The sequence below is a fragment of the Xiphophorus hellerii genome, chromosome 11 (assembly GCF_003331165.1).
Source record: "Xiphophorus hellerii strain 12219 chromosome 11, Xiphophorus_hellerii-4.1, whole genome shotgun sequence".
Classification (NCBI taxonomy): Eukaryota; Metazoa; Chordata; class Actinopteri; order Cyprinodontiformes; family Poeciliidae; genus Xiphophorus; species Xiphophorus hellerii.
Genome location: NC_045682.1, coordinates 3,410,242 through 3,432,566, shown reverse-complemented (window position 1 = coordinate 3,432,566; position 22,325 = coordinate 3,410,242). Strand labels below are relative to the sequence as shown.

Genomic DNA, 22,325 nt, shown 5'->3' with positions numbered 1-22,325 from the left:
GCAAAATCGAAAACTCCCAAACAAAAATTAAAAAACTGTGTGTGAGCCACACATTAGAGGTTGTGGAGAGTCTGTTTCAGGTCAAGTCACAACAGTCCCAAATATTTTAAAATTACTTTTCTAGCTGTATTTCTCACTCTGAAGGATGTCAGTGACTTTGTTTCCTATCTGTTCTACAATGTTTTCTATTTTGCTACTTTTTCTGATCCTTATTTTACTTTATGTTATGTTCAAATCAGAGTAGAATAGGACTAGAATATCCTTTAACTGTCCTATGTGGTGAAATCCAGCTGTACCTGCCGCATGTTAAGGGTAAATAGAGAAGCATTCATATTCAGACTAAGGTAATAAATCAGGCCTCTACGGAAGAGGATTAGGGCCACACAAAAAAAAAGAGAATTCTGAGATTAAAGTCAGAATTCTGAATTCTGACTTTAATCTCAGAATTTCTTTTTTTTTTTTTAAGTCAACTTTAAAGTCAGAATTCTTTTTCATTTTTTCGGTGGCCCTAATCCTCTTCCGTAGGCCTCTGTATGGCATGTAACTGATTAAAATAAAGATTAATCATGATCAATTAGCAAGGGGGCAATCATGATTAGGGCTGGATATATTTGTCTAGGTTATTGTCTGATATTGAACGTTTTTTAATTATCTGAAACATTATATGTGACAAAAAAAAAAACGAAACCCAAAGAAATTCGTAAGGGAAATATTTTTAGAACAGCTTGGACGCAAAAACCTGTTTCTGTTTGAAATATCGTCGAAATTAAAATATATATTTTAAACGGAGCAGATCTCACAACTATCTCGGCAAACAGCTAAAAGACACGCGCACTTATTTTTCTCGCGATGTTCAGCGAGACCAACCAAACCTGCAGTGCATGAGGAAGCTTTTCCGTCTGCAAACACAATAATGGCTGCCGCCCAGCTGCTTTGTTGCAAGGCTAGCCTACGAATCGAAACCGGCGTATTAACGACGTCTGCGTCTTTGCTTTGATACATTTGTTACTTCAGGTGAGAGAGAATTATTCAAAATGCGCCAATAATGCCGTTTTCAGACATATTTACCTACTATCTGTTTGATGTACTCTGCTTTTCAGCACAGTGTTGCGGAGGTTCCGCTATTCTCTGCGCAAAACGATAACGAAATTGACTTTTTGCAACGTAAATGGTCAGTTTGTAGTCGGGTCTTGTGCGGCGTTGGCAGTTAATGTTAATTTTTGAGTGGGTAAAAATATCATTTTCGAGTCTAGTTATACTGTCGATGGCCAACAACAAGTGTTTTAGATCGGATTTTTCTTCGTAGAAGCGTACACTTGACAATATTTTTAAACGACGAATAACTAATCTCGGCCACGTTAGATGGAATAAAATAAACGGAAATTTAACGAGAGGTCTGAAGCAATAACAGCAATGCTTCTTCTTCTTCTAGCTGTTTTTTGAATGCAGTCTGGTTATGGATTGTTAAAACAGATGACCCTGTCAGGACCTTCAAGTTTGTTGTCTTTTTTTTTTTTTTTAGCTGATTTTAGCTCAGAAATATTTGCCTCAAGGCCCTCTTGAACCAAACATGTCTTCAGTTTGAGGTGCACGTCTGCACATTAAAGCCTGGCTGCAGTGATCCTGTTTTATAAGGGTTTAATAACGGAACCAGCTTCCCTTGCCATGGCACTCTTTATTGGATCTTCTGTCCTCTGCAATCTGAGTTGCTGTCTCATTGTTGGCTCCACGCAAGTTTATGCAAGAAATGTGTCACCCTTTTCTTAACGTACAGTTTCTGAAAGAATTGGACCCTCTTGGAAGTAATTTGGCCCACATGAAGGCTAGTGATTGGTTTGTGAGGGGATTTTTAGATGCAGATGCTGGATCACTGCACACAATTCAACCCTGAAATATTTGACAGAAGTTACAGTCGCACCACACGTACTAACGTGTTCCTCAGAGAGGAAGCAGGAGTACCCACTGAGAACCCTTTCACGCACAGGGAGAACATGCAAACTCCATCCAGAATGACCCCGTGTCGAGATTCGAACACCAGACCTTCTTGTTCCAAGGCAGCAGTGTTTCCAATACCAACTGACCCAAGAAAGAAATCCGTATTTTTAGACAATAAAAAGTGGATTTTAATCGTAAGATAACTTAATAAAAAGTTAAATACCTTTTTATTCCTCATGAGACTTTTTCTACAGTTAAAAATGGATAAAGAAAAAATACAAAAGGCATTAGACTGGGGGAGAGAGGAGTCAATGGAAACCACAGCAGAATATAGTAATTGATGAAAAAAAAAAAAATTAAAAAAAACACTGCAATGAAACCAAAGATACTTACATTGTGATTGCTGTTTTGTTCTCAACCTCTTGCAGGGAATGTTTATTTAGCAACATTTTTATGAAGTTAACCGGCTTGCATACAATTGCATTTCAAAGCAATAATTCATTTCCCTTGAACTCTAACAAGCTACCAAAAATCGAGACAATTTTTAGCAGTTGAATTTTTGCCGGTAAAACCATTTTTGATCGAGTTTGTCATTGGTTTTCCATGTGAACTTAGTCTTTTGTCTGCCGAGGCTGAACTGGGAGACAGGAAACTCATTTCCACTTCCTCCAGCTGCTTTCTCAATCTTTTCCCTACAATAAGTGATGGTGAGCACAGAGTGGTGTGCTGTGTGTTACTGCCCATACTCTGGTTGTCTGCCTTGCCGTTGGCTCTAAGGGAGAAACACTGAGTGGTTGTTTGTCCTCTGCAGGATTTATGCAATGGAACGACTCACTTTTGTTCTCTGCTGTCTCCTCAGTTGCGTCAGTGGTATTGCTGCTCTCCCACAATGCATTGCCAGAGGCGTTTGTGTTCATCCCACAGACCAGTATAACAATTACCTCCACTCCTTCTAGCCCAAGTCAGAGCAACAAAACTGGAAGGTAGGACTCTTAAACACAATATGTGTCCTATGTGGAAAATACTGAAATACAAAAGTCCCATGTAAGGAATTAGTTTTTCCTGAAAACTGAAAGTTGTGGTAATGATGTGTAAGAAGTTTTAATATGCAGCAGCTTAAAAGTAAAATCCAGTTTTGAACCTTCATGCATTTTTTGCTACTATTCATCTAGCATTCACTAAAGGAATGCTGTGTTGTTGCATTTTGGGCAATAAAATGTTTATTTCTGTATTTATTTGTAGCCCTAGATTGCACTAAGGTCAAAGCTCATTGTGTCTTTATTCTCCAGCCTTGTGAAGTTGTACAGGAGAATGCTGCTCTTGTGCCAGAAGGAGTTTGCGCAGAGTCAACAAGAATTTGCACTTTTGAATAAATTTACTCAATTTAGCTCCTGTTTTTGTTTTTACAAAAATTTTCAGACGTGATTGTACTGCTGTAACAAGTCTAAGTATTAGATTTATTACATAAGTCTAATACTTGTGGTCTATTTAGAAATACAGTGTGATTTCTAAACAGAAATTGGTCTGATTTCAGTTTAGAGGTCAGACAGATTTAAGCCAACGCCTCTCTCTCTCTGTTTCCTTTCATTCCTTTCAGGTTTCCCCTGACTCAACTTGTTTATTAACTAACTGCAGCTATGTCTGGTTCTGGTGACTTACCAGGTGAGTACTGATATGAATTAATGGAGGTCAGTTTTAAATTGATAAATCAGTACGTGCTCTGCCCATTGCTCAGTAACTTTAGTTTAATTTTATTTTTTTAGGATACGTCTTATGTAACAAAAGCCAAACAATAAAGGCTCATTTGATTCTCATTGGGTTAAGAGTTTTTTTAAAGAAGAAATATTAACTTGTATAAAATGATTTAAAAAAAAATAAATATTGGTCACAAATGCAAGTTTTAGTTTGGTCTGAAAATTTTTTAATTGACTTACTAAACATGATCACTCCTCCTTTCTGCAGAGATTTACCACAGGTCATTCACTGCTCTGTTAATGTTTGTATCTGTGGGAATATTCTGACCTGAATATCAACAAAACCAAAGTCTCTCAGTCGCCTCAGATGGGAGCTTTAAAACTTGGCAACTGCTTCTGCACCTCATATGAACCTGCAGCTGCAACCGCCTGCAACCTCATACCTAAACCAACCATTAACTTTGCTGTGACTGAACAATATTTATTTTCCTAACTGAATCATATTCCATGTCACCAGATAGTATTCATAATTTAATGTGTAACTGAATATGTTGAAACTTTGCTTTTAAATTGTTCTGTGGTCAGGACACCCAATAAAACAAGCAAAGCGAGTTATTTTAGGAAGGATAAGGTCCGTCTGTCTCAAGTTAAGTTGTCAGATGGAGGTAAGATTATTTCTACAATGGATTTTTCTTTAAATTTGGTTAAATCCAATTTATAAACTAAGTATTGTAGAGGGGGGAGGGGGGGTCATTTTTTAATACATTTTTTAACTTTAAATTTGTGTTTTAACATTTTATTTTCATAATTGATTTTTTTAAAAATATTTATTTGTAAATAAACCAATTCAACATATAAAAGTTCAAAGTCTTTGAGGAAATAAATCCTTAGAATTTCCTTGTCAGTGACTTATTTCAGGTCCATGTTCACCACAGTTTTATCAGAAGCTTAATAGGTTTAGTCTGTCTGCTTATAGTAAACTAATATTCCTCTAAGGAGCCATCAGTTTATCATTTTTCACATTTTTGTCATTTGAGCTCATCCAGATGAGCTTCAGATAATATTTCTGTTTTTGATGATTTTGGTTTGGAAAATCATCATCCCAACATTTTTTGAGTTGGAGACGATTTCCCTGCTTATTTCTTAGCTGAAAAGAATGGAACAAAATGTCTTTGGATATTTTCCTATTTTTAGAGCCTTTATTCAGAAGTTTCCGTTTTTTTTCTTTCAACTGATTCATTCCCTTTAAATATTTAGTTAAGAACGACTCCAAGCACAAAAATACATTAATGTTAACTTTAAGCTTTTGTCCACTTTGTTCGGAGCCGCTTTGCTACAGTGAAATCTCTCCATTCTGGAGATGAAGTAATATCACAGTGAAAGAGGAGAAAATATGAACTTATCTCTGCAGCCATCGAGGGTTCTGGGATGGGTGGGATGAAGCTCCCCGTCGGAATGACTCGGCGGGCCCTCAGCTACGACGACAACCTGGAGGCCCCCATGTCCACGCCGCCCCACGACATCAGCATCAACAACCTGTGGAGGCGGCCTGTAATACCGGAGAGGAAGTTCTCCCAGCTGGCCGAGGTAAAACACGGTTTCCATTCCCACGCCTGATCGTTTCCCAACAGGTCCACTCTCAGTCTGACTGTTTGACCTTACAGGAGGATGAAGGCGGCGCCGTCAAACAGGCTGCCGGGCAGGATGGCGGCCTCTTCAAGGCTCCTGCTGTGGTGAAAACTAAGGCGTCGTCCATCATCATGAATTCTCTCATAACCAGTAAGTTGGAGCTCCTATAATCTACGTAACGATCCTTTATTAGGGTGGAAAGTTCTCCATGCTATCTGAATATTTTCTAAATCAGACTATTTGATTAAGACTTGAAAGTAGATTTTGCTATCAAGCAGCTTTCCACTAGAGTGAATGTATTGTCATCCGCCCTCAGAGCACACTCAGGAAAGCATGTACAAGTTTGAGCAGACGGCGGGCCTCACCGACACCAGTTACACTCCACACAAAGGCCTGACAGCGGAGGAGACGAGACACCACCACCGCGTCCCCGAGTCCCTCCAGGTCAGATCAGCACGTCAGTAAGAAAACATGAGGAGCCAATCGTGTGCTTTATATGCTGGGTTTACAGGCCAGCTGACCAATCACAGCTGCAGATCACATTAACAGGGTGGCCGCACATCCTTAAAAAAAATCTTAAATACATGCATCCAAAATCAAGGCCTTAAAATGTCTTAAAAGTATTCAAAAACATGTAAGTTGGCCTTATATATGTTTATTACAGGTCTTAAATTTCATCTTGGCAGAGGTATTGATCTCGTATTTTCTATGTAGTTTATTTTTTTGCAGGACTTTTCTGTCAGGCAAACGTTTGAGTCATGGGCAGATATTACGTTCTGACTCGAGGCAGTGGAGTGTTTAGTGGAAATGGAAGAAGTATTTTTTTGTATATGAAGAGATTCTGTAAGACTTTATGGTATTAAATGATATACAATATAACTCCTCATTGTTTTGCGTCATGGTCTGTAGTTACATCCTCCTCTATTTTCCTTTCTTTTTTCCCTGTTGGAGTTTACTTATCCAAATTTGATGGAAGTATTTTATCTTTAGCGAAGCTAAAAAATGCAACTCCAGCAGTATTTTCTGCCTGGTTTGAACTATTATTATTTGAATTCATCCGCTTGCTGTTGAAATTTTCCTTCTGGAGTGGAAGGCAAATAAAGAATAGTTTTCAAATATTATAAAATAAGTCTCGGTGCACATTTGTGTTCAGACCCCTGGTTGTTATTGGAGGCTGCAAAAGACTTGATCAGCTTCAAGTAGGATAGACAGTCTAAACATACATCCATAAATGGATGGGCTATGGGGGGTTAGCTTGAAAGTTCAAACCTATATCAAATTTAGAAGGTGCAAAATTGCTCTGACTGAATCTGACTGAGTTTAACATATTTTGCAAACAGGAGTCTGGCAGATTTCAATCTCAGCAAAATATTCATGTTCAATGGAGTCAGGGTTCTGAAAACAAAAGCAGACACATTCTCAGAATGTTAAATAAAAAAAAAATTCAAATATCATCTTTCATTGTCCTTCCATATCATATTGAGTTGCTCTGTCACATAAAATCCCGAGAAGATCCATTAAAGTTTGTTATGTAATGTACCAAAATGTGGAAAAGTCCAAAGGCTTTGAATGCTTTGGCAAATATCTGTATCAGATGTAGCAATGTTAGATAACAGATACCCTCTGTGTTGTTGTGTAGAAGCTGCAGATCCAAAGCCTGGAGGCCAGAGAAGAGAAATCCTCCTCTGCCCAGTCCACTCCATCGAACACTCCGCACAGCTCGCCGAAGCAGCAGCGCAGGTACACATGCAGCTTTCAGCTTCCTGTGGTCTGAGCCCTGCTTCTGTGCAAAGGCGTGACCTGGATAAGGGCCTGAAAGCTGGCATGCTGTTTGTGTTGGTTTGCAGAGGCTGGTTCGGGAGTACAGGGTCAGAGGTCAGCATCAGCTCCTCTAACAGCAGTGTGGACATGGGAGGAGGAGGAGCGGCGGGAGATCCAGGCGTAGGTGGAGCGGTCGAGCGGTGGGGCGTGTTTGGGCCTCGACTTCCTGTCCAGAGTTCAGCCTCTGACGTGGGACCAGATGGTTCTGCTGCAGGTAACAGTAAAGGCCTGCAAATGCTTAAATACAACAGAAACAAGTTCTAGCAACACAAACTCATTTTGTCCAGCATGAGTGATCTGTTCACAGGGTGTTTGCGCATCCTTAGTAAGTCCTATATCTGCTTATCTAAAACTAAGGCCTTAAAATGTCACAAATTCAGTAGAAAATATCGTCAAAATAATGGTCTTATTTTTTGCCAAAAGTGATTTTTTTTTTCTTTTGCTTTAAACATCTTTAGGAAAGAAAGAGGTGGTAATTTTTTTTGTTGTTGTTGTTTTTTTGCCAAAGATAGACCATTATATTAAGAAGGTGATGATATGCATGTTGGCCTTAATTGCATTAATTTGCAGGTCTTAATTTTGTGGTGGCAGGACTCTGTCGTACGTTCTCCATAATTCATTTTTCTTGCAGGATTTTGCTGTCGAGGAAACGTTTAGTCGTGCGCAGACATCCTCATTGCTTTTTGAGGCTACCACTAACTAGCTGCTAGCATGCATGTGCTATCTAGCAAACTAGTGTAAGTTTATCGCTAGTTTCCTGGAGGATGTTCGTCTTAGCCTCTGGCTCACTTCTGTTGTCTAGCCATATGTTCATTCAGTGCAAAACAGCTAAGCATTACTACTATGTAAAATATTCAGTTTTCTTTTGTACATTTCTGTCATGATGCAGATCTTAAATTGTATTCATAATGGTCTTAAAAAGGTCTTAGACCTACAAAAACTGTGGTTTATCAGTAGGTTGAGGTTCTGTCCCAGATTCACAGCCACATTCTGGGTTAAAGGATGAAAGCAGGACCTTCAGACTAGCAGTAAACACTGATCAACATTCACATTGTCAGTCATTGGCCCCTGCAAAGAGTGACGCAGAACGTCCCTCTACATAAACACATGAACACCAGCAGACGCTGCTGAGAAGCTGCTGTTAGATGGTAGCATCTGGAATGGTTGAACTGGAGACCTAAAATCTCTCCTTCAGAATGACTCTAGGTAGGTGACCAGGGAATAATCGCTTCTGGATGTGTTTGGGATTATTTGAGATTTGTTTATCTTCCTGAGGGATTTTAAATTTGTTAAGTTCAGAATAAGTATTTTTTTTGAATTAGCTAGAGACATTTTAAAACAAGAATTGCTACAAAAGTGCAAAGCAAATAAAAATGCACTATTTGCAAAGTAAACACGGGGATTAGAAATGTATAATTTCAGCTCTGATATATAACATAGCTCAAAAATGCATTTAAATAAGAATAGAGTGAGTCATAACTTTTCCACTGCTATGCAGATGACATCCAGTGTTACATTTATCCTCTGTTTGGCTGCTTGGATGAGATAAGATCTTGGATGAACAGTATAATTATTTTTTAAATCAGATTTGGTTGATTTTAAACAGCTCTATGAATAAGTGACTTAAGACCTACATGAATTGTTTAAGGAAACGCTCGCTTTCTTCTGTGCAAAGCAGTTCCAGATGGTCTGTAGAGATGTGTGGTTTGGAGGCAGCCGCTAGTTCTTTGTAATCAGTTTCTGACATATCTGCCTTCCTTACAGGCCACTTTCTCTTGTCTTTCCCATCTTGAAGAGTGGTTAAAATAAGCAATCCTGTGTCGTATCGTATTTATACCTAAAGGAAACAGAACACCATCGATGCCAAATTAGAAGTTGCTTGAAATTTGTATTAAAACAATCTAGAAAAGATGCTTCAGTAGAATCTTTTAAGGGATTATTGATGGTTTTCCTAAAACAGTTTTTTGTTTTCTTTATTAAATGTAGTCCATTTCAAAGTAGATTTTTCTGTCTAAAATAATGCTACTGCACTGAAAGATGACCCAATTTGAGTTTTTGCATATGCTGACTGCTGCGTTTTTCTCCCAGCAGGCTTTGCCATCCAGGCGTACCGTGGAGCCCAGAAGCCGACCCCCATGGAGGTGATGAAGTCGCAGGCCACGCGACTGGCTGACAACCCCCAGAGGGTGTCCCCACCCAAAATGGAGATCCCCACGGTAGAGGGCCGGCGGCAGGGAGCGCGGCCCCACAAGCTCAAACACCGAGACATGAACATCCTGACGCCGTCCGGCTTCTGAGACGAACGCCGTCGATACGACCAAGGTCCCACGACATGAAAAAAACGCCCCAGGGTCCCTCATTTTACTGTTCACAGTCTCTTAATGTTCAGGTTAAACAGAAACATGAGTCTTGGCATTTCCAAAGACATTTTGTGCTTGCTGCTCATTTCATGTTTCTATTTTCTATATATCATTAATAGAATAAACTCCAGTCAGAGTGAAAGCATTTGAAACCCCCCTGGGTTTGATTTATTTATTTAGGAGGAATTCAAAATTTATTGAAATACATTGAGTTTGGAACTTGAGAGCTCTGACCATCTATCATAACTGTAATGTCAAACAAGTGGTGAGCTGAACTCCAGCTGAAGGTTTTTCAGAAGCAGAGCTCTACAGTTCAGACGTTCAGCAGCTCAGACTGGGTTCATGCTAGAGCATAGTTAGCTTCATTTAGCTAATCTGTAAAAATAATGTTCAATATTTTCTTCCCTCATGTTTTTGGTTTATGTCACCTTGTTTATTATGTTGACAATTTTTACCCAGCTTTTTTTTTTGTTTGTTTATTTTACAAAAAATAGTTAGCATGAAAAACATAGTTTCATCTTTGGATTAATTCATTGGCATTTACCCTCCCTTCACCCCTTCCTGCTTCACATGCATGTATTTTACTCATTTTTTTGTTTTTTATATTTTTAGTCAAGTATTTTCATGAATTATGCAGATAAAGGTGCGTAAAAAAGTCAAATCACATGTAAAATGTAATCTATTTCTGCTATATTTTGTCTTATTTCCATTGATTCTTATGACATTAACGCCCCGATCAAACCAAAATAACGTTTTATGTTAGATGTTATTTGAGTCACATTTCCTGAGCAATATTACCGAGCATTAGGGCCGTTGCAGATAAAAAATGAAGTGGAAGAAATAATGTGGCCAAACTCAGAAATTCTTAAATCATCTTCACATATTTATGAGAAAACAATTAGATATTCTCCCATGTCGAATGTTAACACAGGGGAAAAAAAGTAATTTTACACGATTAAGAGCATAAATTGTGATGTATTTGCTGACTTTATGTAATCAGACATTCGCCACAGAAAATGCAGCAGTTGTAAATGTTTCCTGTATGTGAACATCTCCAGAGTTCAGACTCCATGCAGCTTTCCTCTCAGTGTTTAGGCGTTTATCCAGGTCCTGTTTGAGGCGTTCATGGCGAATCCAAACCCAGAATATCTCATTCTTTTACTTGCAAATATTTAACATTAATGTAGAAGATTTTGAGTTTTTTTTGTTTTTTTGTTTGTTTTTTTTATCTCCAGCAGCCCAGATACTCTTTCATGTTGACAGCACTCTGAGGAAAATTCTTCTGAATTGACAGCTAACAAAGTCCAAAACAACAAAGGTCAAAATAGTCACTGAAAGATTTCCTGCTCGCTACATTTATCGTGATTCTTTTGTTTTCAGCCTACTGAACTCTGTTGTATTCATGTCACTATTTTTGCTGGGTACCAAACGAAAATCACTTTTCATGAAACCTGTGAGCCGTAACCACTTAGTATAAAGTTTCCAACATGTCCGCCACAAACACCTCAGCAGAAAAAAAGTTAAACATTTCTATATGTTCTGATGTTGTGTGTAAAATCAAATCGTCTCTTTCACCTTCTGCTCTTTAAACTGTTATATAAAAGCTTCAACTTGACGTCAGCCTACAGACACCTGCTGTTTTGTTCAGCTGAAGTTAAAACGCGATTATGGTCCCAGATGTAACGATGCACTTTATCCCCTGTAGAAACTGTTTTCATTTGCCTTGTTAATGAGACACCAAGCAGGACGGGACGAAGAAGTCGAACCACTTTAGTGGTGATCAAACCAACAGAGCAAAAATATTCCAGATATATTGTAAAAGTTGTCTCAGGAAGAATTGACAGGCTCCTGCCCTGTGGAAGGTTAAGCTGAATTATTTAAGTTTTTTTTTTTTCTTCCTTTTTCGTTGTACATATTTAACATATTCTAACTTTACAGACATTATTCCAGTTAGAAATCAAAAGGATGAAGACATCCAGAGTTCAAATCAGAGATCTGTTCTCCCCCTGAGCTCAAACGTCTTGTAAAGAAATGTGAAATTTTCACTAATTGAACTCACTTTTCTCCATTGTTTTTACTGACGGCTGCATTTGAAGGAATTTGTTTTTTACAACATTTTTTTTATATACATATATAACTTTAACACTTTATATATTTTCTCCCTAAATAACAAAATATGGTCTTACTGCCAAGTTATCTTAATTTAGCTAAGTTATTTACTGTGCTGGTTTGCAGGTGATGGCTAACATTATATATAAACGTTTCTGTAAAATTACCCATGCAAAGCATCTTCATTAAGAACTTAAGTTGTTTTTTTTTTATTGGCACCGTTGACCATAAAGTGAACCTTTTTTTTTCTTATTACTATTTTCTGATGTAATAAAATAAAAAATACTGAAAGTTTACCACTTGTAACTGCTGTGGTCGTATTCAGATGCTGTCATTCTGTGTGGTCACTAACTGTTGATATTTGATGTATCTACTTTCCATTTGTTAAAGATGAGTCCATAGTACTTGTGTTTACAGGTGCTTAGTGGTCAGTGTGTCACTCTCCCCCTTTCATCAGACTGAAGCATCACAGTTTGATGTTCTGTCTGTAGGCGTGACTCCGTTCTGGTAGAAAGTTTCTGTCAGTTCAGTGATTTTTATTTTATATTTCTTTTCGATTTTTTTAGTGTCTGTACAGTTTAGTTCACGTTGCCGGCACAGTTTGACAATAAATATTTCATCCTCTGGGAAAAAAAAGTCTGAGCTTTATTGTTTTTGGTTTAAAAAACTTTATTTTAACAAATTTCATTGGCACTTCATGACAAAGATCATTTCCACGTTGCTCACAGTAGATCTCATCATCCTGTGAAGAGACCTGCTTTCAGTTTTCATTTAATTCATGTCAGATTAACTGGCAATAATTAATAAAAGAAAGTGGATTAAAATAGGTTTTATTAGAAAAGATTTTTCATGCGGAAAACAGTGGTTTCAGGTTTCAAATGACAATGCGCCGACATACATGTAAATATTGAGAGTCCAGGTGGATGTGATTTGAAAGGTGCAGGTCTTTCACGTCTCAAGAAATCAGAATGTCAGCATTTATGTCATTTAACCAAGTTTTATTATTTATACTCTAGTATAAGACTTTCTAATGAGCTCAATTTGGGTTTTCATTGGCCACAGTCATCAAAAGTAACCTTTGAAGAATCTGTGAGTAATGAATCAATGAACAGTGGACCCCCACCTATTTAAAGTTCAGTAGTTGTGTATTCTTCACTGCTTTTTGTTGGGAGTTCTGGGACCTTATAGATTTGTAAATGTGCCCTTAAATTAGTAAAGGTGGAACTAAAAATATTTACTCATAATTCTTAAAGATGTCCTAAAAACAAAATGAATAAAGTGTTGGAATAATTTTAGTTTTACGTATTATAATTTATACATTTTATTTAATTTCCACCACGATTTTGTAAAGAGCAAAATGGTCTTTAATGTCAATATATTAACTGTTTTAACCAAACAGGTCACGCCGACACGTTAAATCTTTTGTACATTGTACGTCTGGGCTTTTTGGAGTAAATAAAGGTGTACAGTTTTGACTGTATGTGGAACATAAAACTGATGCTTTATCACATGGAGACACATGGGACTGACTGAGTCTCAGTCTTACATCACAGGCTTCAGTGTGCTGCCTGAGTTGCCTAGGAAGACAAGAATTAATTTGAGATTTAAAGGCAAATTTCTAAAAAAAAAAAAATGCCATCAGACCTGACCTTTAATAACGTTAACCTCCACTAACGTGATGTTCTTGTTTCTGTTTTCATACCATTAACTCATCTTGACATAATCTGTCCAATGCTAATTGCAGCTTTTTTCTTCCCTTCTTCACTCCTGCTGAGAAAAACTTTCAGTCTTCAGATGCTTCCTCCGCCAGCTCTTCCCAGATCTCCTCCTCTTCTCCTTATTTCTCCATATGTCCTGAAGAACAGCTCCATCTCCCTCTGAAGGGTGGTGTTCCGGCGGTCTGCATCTGCCTTGGCTCGCTCCATGTTTCTGATCTTGATCTCCGCCACACTCTGGCTTCGCCTCTGCTGCTCCAGACTGAGTCGCAGAACGGCAACTTGCCGTTCGAGGACGTCATTGCAGCGCTCCAACCTGTAATCCACCAATAAATGACATGGAGTGACCGAAGTGTTGCACCTCTTCATTTACAAAGAATAGTGTTCAGATTTCCTAAACTTTTGGATATTTTTACATCTTAATTTTGTTGCAGCACCTTTGCGTTAGGAGTGAACTGATTGTGGTTTTCTGACCAATTGCTGATTACCAATCTTTAAAAAGCCTGACCCGCCGACTCTGATTGTGGCCGATACTGATATTTTTGTCTGAAATGTTGCTAAATATAGCAAGAACATCAGTGAGTTGGCAACAGTGGGGTAATTAATGTTAACTGTAAACGTGCATGTCCTGGTGAGCGGGTCTGTCAGTCAAAATGTAGGGGTTTAGGGTAAGGGTTAGGGGCCAGATGGAAATTGTATGAACCTTAAAAATGCGGAAAAGTAATACCTCTCAATCCTGTTTTGGTACTCTGCCTTCTGCTGAGTCATCTGCTGCCTCAGGTTGGCCAGCAGAGAATTAGTGTCCCTCGATTCTACGTGAGACTCTTGAACCTGGAGATCCGGAGCCCCAGAGGGGAGGAAGACCTCTGAGCTCCCTGTGCTGAGAGGGCTGATGCTGATGACAGAACAGGAAGCCCAGGAGCTTGGATGTTGCTTGGCACTATTGCCGTCATGAGCATCTTTATCACAAATTTCCTGTTCTGTTCTCTGATTCAGAGGCAACATTCTGGATCTCTTTGGTGGGATATCAGGACTACTGACCCCCAGGTCATCATTGCTTTCATCTAATGGTAGAACTTCACAGGAAGACCATGAGGAAGAGGAGTCTCCTGCCTTCCCCAGTTCCGCTCGATCTACCTCTGCTTCACATATTCCAACATTGGTTCCTGGAGAATCTGAATCAAAGTTCTCAGTAGGAACATTCTCCAATGTGTGAGACAAAGAGGCTCTGTCCAGGTTGTCATAGACAGAGGGTGTACTGTCCTCCTGTGCTTGACTGCTCCCCCCACTGGCTGCTTCAGGAATATCAGCCTCTTCCTCTGCTCCACTACAGCTCCAGTAGGCAGAAGCTGCCTTTTCTTGGCGTTGCCATCCCATTGCCCCCCGATTTGAGCTTTCAGCCTGTAGCTGGGGGTTGGTTGTTGTGGCTTGAGCATTTGCAGAAGATGAACCCTGCCCAGCATGGTACTTGTAAAAATCTCCTTGGTGCCTGCCAGGGTGGTGGTTGATGGACTCACTGGAAGAAGGCAAGGGGTAGAAGCAGTTCTCTGGATGGGAGGAAGTGTAGCGATGGCCAAGGTGTTTCTTCTGACCAGAGAGCAAGTCTGATTTACCAGCAGCAGAGAAGATACAACTGCAGGGAAGAAACTTCAAAAGTTATTAAAGACAACTCATACTGAAGTCAGACTGAAACTGTGTTGCACAGAGGGATTTATTTTGGATCTTTAACGTTAACTTGAATCTCAAAAGTGAGAAACTGCAAAAACACAAATGTTAACAAGTGTTGTTGGTTTAGTTTCCACTGCAAATATCTTAGTGCCTTTGAAATAAAACAAAACTAACTTACAGTAAGCTTTTCAGCTTGTTTTAAGTCAATAATTCCTATATATTGATGAAAAATTAGCAGTTATAAGTGAAATACTCTGCCAGTGGAACAAAACTGTTTTCTCATATTATAAGTTTAAATCAAAATGTCTTTTGTAAGTTTTCCTCTGCTTACAAGGTTTATAAAGATTCGGATTTCACTTTCCAGCAGGACCAGGTACCTGCCCACTGGCGGATGTTTAAAAAAGTGCTTTGAAGGTCATGGTGACGCTGTGGTTGGTTTTAAACTCAATTACTTCAATAAATTAACTTTTCCATTGAATTCTATTTTTCAGAGGCATTTATTATTCTCTACTTGTGTGAGAACGACTAATCGCCAACTGACGGTTGAATGATTGAACCCTTGGGTTTTACCTAGTGTGGTCTGCATGTGCGGCTGGTTGTCCTGATTCACTGGAGTGGTCTGCAATAAGAGGCAAAGACAGCTGGCGAAGGCAGGGCGGTGGCTGGAGATGGGGTTGCTTCAAAGGCGTTGCAGAAGGATGCAAGCAGGCAGAAGGAGGGAACTTGGCAAACAGAGATTCATGTTCTCTGATCAGCTCTGACATGAGCACCTGGACCAGGTTTGCAGCTTGGAGACAGACAAGAAGAACTTTTGTGTGGAAGTCAAAGCTAGAAAATGTTGTTGCACTTGCTTAAGGTCATATATCCTAAACTTAAGCAGGAGCTGAAATAATTTTTAACAAGTACTGGTTGCAAGATAGAATTCTTCTTAAGAATATATTTAGGTCTGGATCAAAACCGCCAACATGTCTAAAGGAAGTAAACTTAAGTTTTAGGAAGATAATTCCAACAGGCAAAGCACTGAGCATTACCTCTAAACCCAGGAGTAAGTCAGGTGCAAGCATCATGCTATGGGATTTTGTAGAAATAGATGAAATTATTGACCGTTTTGACCCAAAATCTGCAGGTGTAAGCTAGAAGACTGACAGTGAAGATGCTAAGCCTTTTGAAAACATCACCAAGATTCCAAGCATATTTCTAAATCAATAAAATAACCACCTCAAGAAGAACAAAGTTTTGCAATCGACTAACACCAACTCAGAACCTGATCTGACAGAAAACCTGCAGGGTTTATAAACTCCTACCTAAGAAAACAACCATGAGGGACAAAGTTTATCAGTGACGCTAGTTTTTCCTGGCAACTGAGAAAAATGGAAAAATGATGTAAACGCATCAAGAGTAAGTCCGCAAAAAAGAAATTCATGATTTCTGCAGATTTTCTTACCGTTTATGCTTTTAATTTAGGGATAAAAAAATATTGACTTGTTCTAGATCACTGAAAAACCGTTATGAAGAAAGAAATTATTGCTATCATGCAGTATTTTGAAATAAGCAAAAACTATGAAATGAACTGTTGCCAGTTTACCTCCCATGATGCTTTGTGGGTCTTCAGCTTTGGCTCGAAGGATGTTTGGTCCAAACACGGTCGCCAAGTTCTGGACGTTCATCTTATTACTGCTGGAGCAGCTCTGGACCTCATTCAGAAACCTGCACACACATCCGTTCCTCATGAGCTGCACAAACAGAGAAGCTGGTCCCAACTTTGAAACAATCTGCCTTGATTTAATCACCAAAAATGTCAAAACTAATGAAGTCAGACAGATCATACTGGCAGATAAAGTTGAGTAGGTTGAAGTTTGCGACGGGTAACTCATGAAGAAGATTCTTCAACTCCTCCAGACCCTGAGGGATAAAACAGAACGAAGGAACCTTTCTAAAATAAAACACTCTTTAAACCTAATCTAATCTGAGCAATGTGTTTTCATCAGTCTCTGTGGTGTGGGGCACTGAGTGATTACCACTGTACGGTCACTTAACAGCTTCTGACCGCAGAGCAGAAAGTCCTGGTAGTGGCAGTAGGGAACCAGAGGTTCTGGTAGCTGCCTGAGGTAGAGCTTCAGCAGTGATGCCACAGTGTGGACGTCTGTCCTGCTGCAGACAAAACACAACACATCAGATTCCTTACCTAAACAGCCACGCGCCCCCAACTCAAAGTTACATTCACACTTCAAAGTGACTGCAAACAAATGCACAATTATACAACCATACATCTTTGAATAATAGAAGTAGAGCCTCTTGCATAACCAACAAGAATGCAGCAAGTGGTTTCTGGATAGTAACGTTTGTCTTTTCCAGCAGTCAGAGTATAACACATACAGCGGTAAAACCAGCTGACCAAATGTGCTGGAGCTCTGCTTTTGTTGCTAGATGACATGCAAAATGCCACTGGGGTTGCTAGGTAATAAATTGGACTACACTGGGGTTGCCAGGTGAGAGGATCTTACATTCCAGAGGTTTTTGTAACAGGTCATTTTTCAATTACCAAAAAACATTAAATTATTGCCAAAACAAAAAACCTCTGGGTGTTTTTTAAGTGCTTTAAAATACTTTTTTTTAAAGTTTATTAATCACTGAATGGCTTACGAAAATACATTCAAAACACATTGTCACAACAAAATGATCTGGAACATCTTCCAGGTCCCTAAGGTGTTTTGGTTCAGGTCTATTCTTCATCCACAGAATCAGAACGAAACATTGAGAAGCAACATTCAGTTTTTATGTTTATCTCTTCTGGAACAGACTTCCAGAAAACTGCAAAGATGCTGAAACACTGAGTTCCTTTATATCAAGGCTAAAATCCCACCTGTTTAGAGTTGACTTTGACTAGTTGTAAGTGGCACATTAATCAACATATTCATGATTTTGATGTTGGCATTTAACAAAATGTAAAGTTTATTGCTAGTTTCAGAATTGGTTACTGTATTATGGTTTTATGGTGTAAAGCACTTTGAACTGCCAATGTTGCTGAAATGTACTATACAGACAAACTTGACAGATTTCAGATCACTTTAATGTGATCTGAAATCTGTGTAAGGAAAAAGAGAAGGAGCGGAACCTGTCAAAAGACGGCCTTTCACCAGAATCAAAAGCCTCCTGAAGTTCTTTCACCAGACTGGCGCGTCCAGGCTGGCGAAACAAGCCCACCTCATGCAGACCACGTTCACGGATGAATGTCACACATTGCTCCACCACCAGAGGAACCAAGCGCACCCCATACCGACGCTCATACAGCACCGTCTCCTCCAGGCGTTGCCCAAAAACCCCTGCAACGGAAACAGAAATCCCTCCCTTACGATAAATCCTAAAATCAGACTGGAGTTCTCTGTTTTTGTTAAGCTTGTAAGAGTCAATAAATGTCCCGTGTTAGGGTCTCCAAGTAATACCAATGAACACATGAACCATCTTGTGTGTTTTAGTGAGTTCGCACCTGTGAAAGGGATCCAGACTCCCTTGTTGAGGCTCTTCAACCACTCGTCACCCTGACCGGCGCTGTTAGATAGGAAGAAATAGGATCCTGGGCTGGCCAGCACGTCTCTGTTACCTAAATATAAATCAAACATTTTCACTGAAGATGTTCTTCTCAGTGGGGATCATCATAAATCAATTCCTCCTGTCTGAGATTTAACATAATGATAATTTTGGTCTTATTTGTAGCAAATATGTAGCTACATTAGCGAGTATGCTAAAAAAGAAATCTTTTTTTAAACCTGCATTTTATTATATGTAGAAACTTTTTTTGGCAGTATAATTACTAGAAATTGTTGTTTCAAAAGCTAATGTTAAACTAAACTCAACTCTTCTAATGACTGTTTCTGCTTTGAACCATGCTTAGTGATAGCTTTCTGGCTAACCTACTCAGCTAATGAAGCTAATGTCCAGAATAAAATTCTCTTTAGATTGAGTTTACTTTTAAAGCTATACAGCAGTTAGCGTCAGGTCAACTGGGTGAAGATAAAACTGCGTTTTATCATCAACAATGGGTATTTTAGCAGACTTATGAAATATTGATTGAATTTTGTAACAGTTATAAGACTACATATTTATTGAGGAAGACACAGTTGAACTCTTTCTAGCCTTTCTTAAACATTTCTTCAATGTTTAAGAAAGGCTTAGGGTTTCAATTCTCACTATTGAGTTGTTGCCTTTGTCACCATTTCCAGACTCTTAAATGTCATTGACTTTGCTTTTTATCTGTTCTTGAATGTCTTAAGATCAAGGAATGATGTACTGCTTTTGAGATTTTTTAACCTACTTTGTGTTAGACAGGTTCTATATAAATGATTTGTTGCTTCTACAGGTCTGACAGCTTTCAGGAATGACAGTGGCTAAAGAAACTGAACTGAAGTATGCTTAAACACATTAAATTCATGATTTACCAAAGTTTGAGTTGGGTTAGCTTTTTTCACTTAGCTAATCATTATTTTAAAACTGCATTCTTTATTTACTTTGGTTATCTTTGTTGATCTGTAGGAAGCAAAAGCAGAACAGTAGATGTGACCTTCACATGCCCACCATGGCTTAACACATTTAAACACTGTCCTCTTTCTATTTCCCCATCATCTTTAGCTTTCTGTCCCTCTCAATGTCAATGTACTGTATATACACACACACACACACCCGGACACACAAGACAAGAATCCCAAACTTCCTGACTCAGCATTTAAATGTTTTCCTTGTTGGATGACACACATGCAGCCAGAGTTTGGGAGGGATTGGGAATTAACATGCCAACTGTGTGTATTTCTTACCTTTGTGGCCTGTACTGTCATATTTCCAAGACTTAAAGCAGCTGAGTCCCATGCTGCAACCACTTCTGGCCTGGTTGGAGATGCTCAACCCAAAGTGAGGATGTATTTTACAGAGTTAAAGAGGGATTAATAAATAAAATAGGTCACAAGTCCCTGGAATCCTTCTTAATCTCTATAATTGAGATTGTACATTTGACAAAAAAAAGACCAATTTCTGGTTAGAAAGAGACGCACCATTAAGTGGATGCTGAACAATCATGGAACAACTAAATTGTAAAAAATTAGAAAGAAAAGCAAAATGTCTCTAACACGGATCTACAGACTGGTTTCAGAAGTTTGGATTGTCCAAATGTGTGAGTGAAGACATACACATTGGGAATCAAGACTTCTGCCAAACTTTCTACCACTGAAAAAAGTCTCTTTTTCAAATTATGTAGTTTTCATCAACATTTTGATTTACAAATGTTTATCTTAAGGGAAAGTTCTCTGAATACAGGCTCTCCCACTTTTAATTCATGGCAATAATTAGGAATTTAATGAGAGGTTTTAAGTTAAAAAAGCTTATCAAGAGGAGTTCTTGAAAAACAAGTATGGAAAATCTTGAAAAAAATCTTTGGTGGTTATGATTTCTGTAGAAGTTATTGCGTTGTTGCATGACCCTGCAGAGCTTTTATAGTTATGAATATGCTCTGCCTTAAAATGTCCAAATCAGTCTCTTCAAACCTCAATATGTTCATAAATGTTCCTGTCAGAAACTGTGGAGAAATGACCAATAAAAGGGTGTTGATCCTTGACAAGCAAACTGGAATGCTGAAAATTGGTTTGTTGTGTTGTGTCCTTTTTGCAGAATGGTTTTTGTTTGTCATTTGCTCTCAAAGCCCAGTTAGATTCTCATTGTTCCCCTTGATCCCGTAAATGTGGAGAGTGCATCTTTGCAGAAACTGCACCCAAAACCGTCCCAGATCCAACCTGAGCAGCAGGAGTGAGATTTTTCACCTTGCTTCCTATCATTGGAGCGTCTTCTGACCGGCACGCTGTCTTTTCTCCTTGATGTTCCCCTTTAGCATTTGACATCAGTGAACGGTCGGTAAACGCATCCTGAAGGAACTTCGTACTTCCTCACCATCTCCAGAATACTTCATCCTCCACGCTGAAAAGACGCCATATTAGTATTCCTTCCTGCATCTCCTCTCCTCCCTTGTCCCCCTCTCTATGTCCTCTGCTTTATTACCTCTTTAACTGGATGTCCCGCTCCATTTTCAAAGGACACTTCACACATCTGGATGTCCATGTCTTCGCCATCCCCTCTTCTTCCTCTCCTCCTTCACGCCATTCCTTCCCTCTCCAGCTGTCCCTGTCTTTGTCCACGTCCAACTTCTGTCTCATTCCCACTACCGCCTTCTCTCTTTCTCTCCATTTCCCAGCAGTGTGTGTGCCCCTTGTTGCCCCCCTCCCCATTTGCCTCATCAATAACCATGCTGTGTGTGTGTGCGTGTGTGTGTGTGTGTGCGTGAAGGCTGTGCATTAGGAAAATTGGATCTCTGCGACGCAGAGCTGTTTTACCAAAGTAATCACAGCTGATGGCAAGAGAGGGAGGGAGATGATCTGGCTGAAATTCTGCTGCGGCTGAAGTATGGCCGTCCGCGGCACGAGCACACTCTTACTGTCACCATCATTCAAGTGGACATAAAAGCCAGAGGAGCCACTCAGCCAGGTCAACTTTTGAACTCAATTATAGTATGAACCTCCAGACAGTCCAATTCAATAAGACTGTTTGGCTCAAAGTACAATACAGAGTTTCAAAAAATTTGGTTGCTTATCAATATAAGCAATCAAATATTAACTGCTGTTCAATCAAGAGATTAAATCAGCACAAAATCAATTCAGACTTGAACTTTGCATCAACTCGTAGTTGTGGGGTTTCTCCTACAGCAAGTTTGAGAAAATGTTGCTGGCTGGATACATTTCTTGAAATATTCATAAACAAATGTTGTAATAAGGAGGCACATTAAATTTCTATTAAAATCAGATTTGGAATCATTAGAAGATATCTGGTAACTGACAAATAACAGAATTCTGACCGTGTTCGCATTATGTTTAAAATTTATGTTTTATAAGAAAATATATTTAAATGTTGTTCCTCTGATCATACATGGAACAAAATTAAAAAAAAAATGTTGCAAGTCTATTTTAATTTTTGCCTAGAAATTTGATCCAAACATCAAAAATATCATATGCACTCACACATTTTCCAAATAACTTTTAAATATTTGTCAGTTTTCCAATTATTCTGTGTTATCAATAGCCATTTTAAGTGTTGACGTCTAAGCATAAGGTCAAAACAAGTTCTGACCAAATACATGTATTTCAGCAGAATGGTTGTCAAGCGGTGAGACACAGTGATGTGTATTTTGAACCGGCAGTAATTTGGACATCCAGCTGCTGAAAAGGACCAATCCCCGCTGGGAAGATTGCATGCCATCTCTGGAGTGTTTTGCATAGACATGAGGTGAGATCGACTTTTAAAATTTTTTGTAAAAAAAAAAATGGAAGAGTTTGGAAGAAGAAAGCTACTTCTGAGAAAAC

General features: G+C 38.9%; 2 protein-coding genes across 3 annotated transcripts; one reads left to right on the top strand and one right to left on the bottom strand.

Annotated features, from left to right (window-relative positions):
* Positions 1-862: 862 nt before the first annotated feature.
* LOC116728416 (putative monooxygenase p33MONOX) lies at positions 863-11,815 on the top strand. 2 transcript variants are annotated; one of them, XM_032576524.1, is made up of 9 exons: positions 863-1,014; positions 2,795-2,918; positions 3,533-3,597; positions 5,041-5,216; positions 5,294-5,408; positions 5,575-5,702; positions 6,898-6,998; positions 7,106-7,293; positions 9,171-11,815. In XM_032576524.1, exons 3-9 carry the CDS (start codon positions 3,573-3,575, stop codon positions 9,374-9,376), a joined length of 939 nt encoding a protein of 312 aa, XP_032432415.1. In that variant the 5' UTR covers positions 863-1,014; positions 2,795-2,918; positions 3,533-3,572; the 3' UTR covers positions 9,377-11,815. The 2 variants fall into 2 exon arrangements, with proteins under 2 accessions (XP_032432415.1, XP_032432414.1); XM_032576523.1 differs by having other exon boundaries at positions 864-1,014; positions 9,168-11,815.
* A 287-nt stretch (positions 11,816-12,102) lies between these two features.
* On the bottom strand, positions 12,103-21,102 carry LOC116728415 (rho GTPase-activating protein 24-like). The gene is made up of 9 exons (XM_032576522.1): positions 19,740-21,102; positions 18,419-18,532; positions 18,047-18,254; positions 16,950-17,082; positions 16,760-16,833; positions 16,517-16,638; positions 15,502-15,718; positions 13,991-14,896; positions 12,103-13,579 (listed from the first exon to the last, which is right to left on the bottom strand). The coding sequence occupies exons 1-9, from the start codon at positions 19,789-19,791 to the stop codon at positions 13,339-13,341; spliced, it is 2,067 nt and encodes a 688-aa protein (XP_032432413.1). The 5' UTR covers positions 19,792-21,102; the 3' UTR covers positions 12,103-13,338.
* Positions 21,103-22,325: the final 1,223 nt, after the last annotated feature.

Coding starts and splice junctions, on each gene's coding strand:
- LOC116728415 (XM_032576522.1), bottom strand. CDS start 19,791: ATGGGACTCAGCTGCTTTAAGTCTTGGAAATATGACAGTACAGGCCAC. Junction 18,255..18,418: donor AGTCTGGATCCCTTTCACAG/GTGCGAACTCAC, acceptor TTTCCGTTGCAG/GGGTTTTTGGGCAACGCCTG. Junction 15,719..16,516: donor CCCACAAAGCATCATGGGAG/GTAAACTGGCAA, acceptor TCTGTCTCCAAG/CTGCAAACCTGGTCCAGGTG.
- LOC116728416 (XM_032576523.1), top strand. CDS start 3,573: ATGTCTGGTTCTGGTGACTTACCAG. Junction 5,409..5,574: donor CATGAATTCTCTCATAACCA/GTAAGTTGGAGC, acceptor ATCCGCCCTCAG/AGCACACTCAGGAAAGCATG. Junction 5,703..6,897: donor GCGTCCCCGAGTCCCTCCAG/GTCAGATCAGCA, acceptor GTTGTTGTGTAG/AAGCTGCAGATCCAAAGCCT.